Consider the following 6,000-nt stretch of genomic DNA (forward strand, 5'->3'; position numbering starts at 1 on the left):
AAAGTGTAATAATAATATTGTCATGTCATCATCAACAATATTCGAGGATACACTTGGGGGTTTTTGTAGCAGCACTCTTTAGTGACAATGCGCGACAAGTCAAATTAAGAAGATACACATCACCAATTATGTAGGGGACCTCTTGAGCCAATTTGGCCAAATTTAATTGTACCATCATATAAGTACCTTGGCTAAATAGGACCATTGTTCATTGATAGATAAATAAATGTGAAATGGACAGGGTCAGTTAAGTGGTTGCTTTCAATTGTTCATATTAGTTTATCCAATAATGCGAAACAAATTAAACAACACTTGGTTTCACTTTTAGTCACTAGTTTTATCTCTAGGTGGAGCAATTAGTCAAAATGAGCTTCTGGATCTGAAAAGTAATTAACGTTATAGCTTTTCTAGTTGTTTTGTTATTCGAAGAATTATCTGTTAAGTTATTACTATACAAAATGTTAATTTTTTTATGCTAAATTACAAAAATTCTTTCTATCAAAACTCGATTTTTTTACTTTCCCTCCCAGCTATTTAAAAACCTACACTTTGCCTCATTGTAAATGAAAAATATTCACTTCATCTCCTAACGTTAGTGATTCGTTAGGATTCCGTTATAAAATATTTTTTATGCCAAAAATATCCTCCGTCCTCTCTACTGTGCTTCGCCTTCCTTTACTGTCTCGCCCTCGCCCTTGCCCTCGCCCACATCCCCGTCCGCGTCCACAAACACCCTCTCGCCCTCCTCCGCCGCCTCGCCTCCGCCCTCGTTGCCCTTGCCCACCTTTCCATCCGCGCCCACCTCGATTTCCTCTCTACTGTCGCCGAAATGGAGGGGCGACGATGGTGCAGGAGGAGAAGGGAAGCAGGTGGAGAAGAAAATGGAGAGGAATCGCGGTCAATCGAGGCGCAAACCGCAGCCGATCGAGACGGCGGATGAGCAAGATGAAGGAGAACACGAAAATAGTGAGGGACAAAATAGTTATTTTGTCATCACATTTCACACCGCACCCTCTGTGAATATTTTTTATTTCACAATGGAGCAAAGTGTAGGTTTTTAAATGACACGAGGAAAAAATGAAAAATCAAATTTTGATAGAAAAATTTTATGTAATTTAGCTATTTTTTTATTAAGGCTAAAATTCAGAATAATAAGCCTTAAATATTTTTGCTGTAATCGAGCTAAATACTAGTTTTACGAAAGCTTCAGCCAAATAAGTTACAATACTTTTGCGACAAGTTGCTATCGAAAGCTCTTAGAATTATTTACAAACAAGTTATAACCTTTTCTTTCTTTTCTAATCTCTGGTACTCCAAAAATCTTTTTAATAAGAAGTTAATGACAATTTACTCCAGTGATACATCGAAAGAAACAATCTCATCAATCAAAACTTTGATAACATGTGGGACATGCGTGATCATGCATTTGCATTAATTTTGCATATATTCATGCATCGTTAGCTAATCAAAGATTAAAAAAGTACACTTAATTATGGAAATTTGTATGTGATTTATCTTTATTCATGGCCCCATGCTCTTGTCACCATTTGTACACTTGTGTCCATGAGAAAGGATTAAATAAGTACTTTAAATTAAATGTTACTTAATAAAGTGTATTATTGCGTGGTCACAGCTTCTACAGGCTATTTTAAATATTATTAACAAATACTTCATTAGAATGTAGTTCAATTATAAATTTAGATTAATTGCATACAGTCCCTGTAAACATATCGAATAATAGATATATATTCCTACAAAGTTCAACTTTTTATATTTATTTCTGTAAAAGTCATAACATTTTTAAATTTACCCATATTGTTAGAAATCGTTAGAAATATATACTTAACCATAGGTAAAATATTTAGCCCTGATTAGTGAATAAGGTAAATTGATTTTTTTATTTCTTTTATGTTATTTGTAACGGTAGAAAGGAAGAAGATGAATATTGAAAATTTTTAAAAGAATATTTTTGCATAATTTTAACATTTGGGACTTTTGAATGAACATATTTGTAATAGTAAAAATATCATTCACTTATCTTCTATTAAGAAATAAATAGAGTCAAATATAAATATCATTGGATTTTTCTAAGGATAAATATGAAAGTTAAACTTTGTAGGAATATATTTGCTATTTAATATGTTTACAGGGAGCTGTATAAAATTAATCCTCTATAAATTTTTATTCCACTTTAGCTCATGTCTTATTTATCCTCCTATATAAAAATGCCTTGATTAGTCATCTGTATTTTGCCGAGGATTCAAATAAATTTGAAATCTAGGATTAAGAACAAATTAAATCACTAAAACAAATTGATATATTACATACACTGTCAAGATCGGGCCGGATTCGGAGCGAATTTTAAAAAATTTGAACCCGAACCCAACTCCAAATTCAAAATCCGAACTCAAAACCGAACCCGAACCCGACAGATTTTAAAAATCAATATCCAAACATGAATCCAACAAAAAATTCGAACTCAAAATCGAACCCGAACTCGACAGATTTTAAAAATCAATATCCGAACGTGAATCCAACAAAAAATCCGAAACCTGAATCGGAATCCGAACACGAAAACAACTATTTCTCTTTTCAATATTTCAAAATATATTACAATAAATCTAAATTTATAAAATACAAATTGAAATACAACATCAACTTTTATATACATATTATATGTAATATAAAATAAATTCGGGTTTGGATCGGATTCAGCCGTTCAGGTTCAGATCGCGTACAGTCAAAATCCATATCTGAATTCATATCCGTCGAGTTTTTATTTTTCACGAAATTATATCCATCTAACATCGAATAAATCCGCTCTATTCAGACTCAGATTATGATAAAATTTCGAATATCTTAATCTATTGACATCCCTAATAGCATCAAGTAGTTTTTGTGTGGAAACTCAGAATTTTTGCATTCTGCCATTAATAATTACTTTGATAATTTAAATTTTTGCTTTAAATTTTGTGAGATAATAAAGACATCAAAATTAACTAGATTTCAATATTATTGGTTTAACTTACAGGAATATCTGATAGCAACAAGTATCTAAGATTTCAAAATTTAAAATTTAATTATTTTATATTTTTTAAAATAAATGAAATAAATATCATGCTATGTTTATTATTTTGAAAACACAATCACATCCGTTCTACAAAAAAAAAAAATCGTTCACAATCTTTTTATATTTTTAAGGAAGCAAGAAAAAAAAAAAAACTAAATTACAGAAAATTTTCTATCAAAATCCATTTTTTTTTTCCTCTGTTATTTAAAAACCTACACTTTGCCTTCTTATAAAATAAAAAATGTTCACGAGAGGGTACGGTATGAATTGTGATGATAAAATGACCATTTTGTTCCTCACCATTTTGCGTTCACAAGAGAAAAGACTGATGACATTTTTAGCATAAAAAATATATAATAATATTTTATAAACGGATCCCTAACGGATTATTAACGGCAGGGGACGAACGGATTATTAACTGCAGTGGACATTTTTCATTTTACAAGAAAAAAAAGTATAAATTTTTAAATGACACGAAGAGAAAGTGAAAAATCGAGATTTGACAAGATTATTTTATATAATTTAGCCAAAAAAAATATTAGAAAATTAAGATCTGTTGACTCATTTATTTATTTATTATATTTGGGAAAAGGAATAAAAAAAATAACAATCGCCATCCTTTTCCTCCTTTTCGTGGTCGTCTCTTTAATATTTCCACTTTCATACCACCAACCTGTCATAAATAACTACACGCACAAATTTGACTCAAAATCAACTGTTGGGAGTCAACGGTTCAGTGGGACTCACCTGTTTCCTCGCGGAGTCCGTTTATCGAGTCACATTTTGGGGTGCGTGTAAAGCCAGGCCATTTTCCCTCGCTCTTTTAATACCCCGCGCGGTTCCCTCCAGTGTACAAGAGAAGCTCTCTCTCTCTCTCTCTCTCTCTCTCTTAATTACAACGTTCCCCGTTCCCCGCGATTCTTACTTTTCCCATTTTGCCCCTCGTCGCGCCATGAAATTACCCGGCGAACCCGACCCCGACCTCGCCGCCGCCGCCGACGACGGCGACGACGAGGAGCTCCGCCGCCTCCTCTCCGCCGTATCTTCCGCCGCCGCCGCCGCGCGATGCTTCCGAGGCCGGTGGTGCGCCGTCGCCGCAGCCGCCTCCCGCCTCTCCTCCGCCGTCGGCGACCTCTCCAACCTCGCCGCGAACCCCCTCGCCTCCGAGCTCCTCCGGTCCCTCCGGGAAACCCTGGCCCTAGCCCTGGCCATCGCGGAGCAGTGCCGCTCCCCCGACCCCCCCGCGGGGAAGCTCCGCACGCAGAGCGACCTGGCCGCCGCCTCCGACGCCCTCAAGCAGCTCGCCGCCGACGCCGACCTCCTCCTCAGCTCCGGCGCCCTCGCCGCGCCGGCCGAGGCGGCGGCGGGGGCCTCCTCCCTCGGCGAGCCCGTGCGGGTGGAGGTGAGGGGCCTCGTCACCCGCCTGCAGATCGGGAGCTCCGCGGCGCGGATCGCTGCGCTGGGCTCCCTCGCCGCGCTCCTAGCCGAGGACGAGAGGAACGTGGCGATCGCCGTAGCGGAGGGGGCCGTGGCCGCGCTGGTCCGCCTCCTCGACTCCGGCGCCGGGGGCGCCGAGGCGCGGGAGCGGGCCGCGGCGGCGATCGCTAGGGTTTCTGCCGTGGAGAGCTGCCGCCACGCCCTGGCGGCGGAGGCCCCCGCCCTCCTCGCGCACCTCGTCCGCGTCCTCGAGTCCGACGGCGGCGGCGGCGCCGCCAGGGAGGGGGCCTGCATCGCCCTGCAAACCCTAACCCTAGCCCGCGACGGCGCCATGGCGATCGGCTCCCGAGGCGGGATCGCCGCCCTCCTCGAGATCTGCGGCGCCGGGACCCCCTCCGCGCAGGCCGCCGCCGCCGGGGTCCTCCTCAACCTCTCCGTGATCCCTGAACTCCACCAGAACTTTCTAGAAGAAAACAGCATCCCCGTACTCATTAGAGTTTTCTCCTCCGGGACGCCTCTCGCGCAAGAGAATGCCGTCGCTTGCCTCCATAATTTAACCGCCGGAGACGAAGAACAGAGCCTAAAGATCACCGTTTTCAAAGAAGGCGCTTTAGAGTGCCTCAGGAACTATCTCGAAAACGACAGAGGACTTGATCAGAACCTCGAATCGGCAATCGGATTGCTGCGGAATCTGGCGTCTTTCAGGTACATCGCGGAGATCATCTCTTCCGCCGGATTCATTCCATACATTGTATCATCATTAGATAGTGCCAAATCCAGTGTAAGAGGGGAGTCGGCAAAAGCAATCGCCGAATTATGTGCCGTTGAGAGGGCGAGGAAGGAGATGATTGAGGCCGTGCCTCTGCTAATTAGAATGTTGGAATCCAAGGGAGGAGGAGAAGAAAAGGAGGCAGCTTTGAAGGCTTTGGGCTCTCTCATTGCATTCACGGCTTATCGGAGGCTATTTAAGAAGGATGAGAAGGGGATTGTGAATGTGGTTCAGTTGCTCGATCCTTTGGTGACGAATGTGGAGAAGAAGCACGCCATTTCCGTGTTGCTATCGGTTTCACAGTCGAGGAAGGCGAGGAAGCAAATGGTGGCTTTGGGGGCTTGCGGGTTCCTGCGAGGGCTTCTAGCGACGGAGGTGGAGGGGGCAAAGAAGCTTATAGAGATTTTGGGGAGGGGGAAGATCCTGGGGGTGTTTCCGAGAGCTTGAATAATAGAGAATTTTGGAATCAGATGGGGTTTCTTCTTGATCTGTATGTATTTTAACCACCCCCTACTACATTATTAGTAATAATATCTAGATTGGTGCATGTAAATGCTGTGATTTTTCATGTTTTCTTAAGCTAAAATGCTTAGATTGTGTGTGTGTGTGTGTGTGTGTGTGTGTATGTAGAGAGATGAGGGAGAAGCTGTGTATGAGATGTTTTTTTTTCCCACTTTATTGACACACAATAAAATGAGTGAGCTTCTGAATTGTCTTTCATATA

The 6,000-nt window shown here is 41.5% G+C and overlaps 1 protein-coding gene across 1 annotated transcript; it reads left to right on the top strand.

Moving 5' to 3' along the window:
- LOC109722799 (ARMADILLO BTB ARABIDOPSIS PROTEIN 1) lies at positions 3,920 to 6,000 on the top strand. The gene has a single exon (XM_020250946.1). It carries the CDS (start codon positions 4,023 to 4,025, stop codon positions 5,721 to 5,723), a length of 1,701 nt encoding a protein of 566 aa, XP_020106535.1. The 5' UTR covers positions 3,920 to 4,022; the 3' UTR covers positions 5,724 to 6,000.

Source organism: Ananas comosus, linkage group 17 (genome assembly GCF_001540865.1).
Source record: "Ananas comosus cultivar F153 linkage group 17, ASM154086v1, whole genome shotgun sequence".
NCBI classification, from domain to species: domain Eukaryota; kingdom Viridiplantae; phylum Streptophyta; class Magnoliopsida; order Poales; family Bromeliaceae; genus Ananas; species Ananas comosus.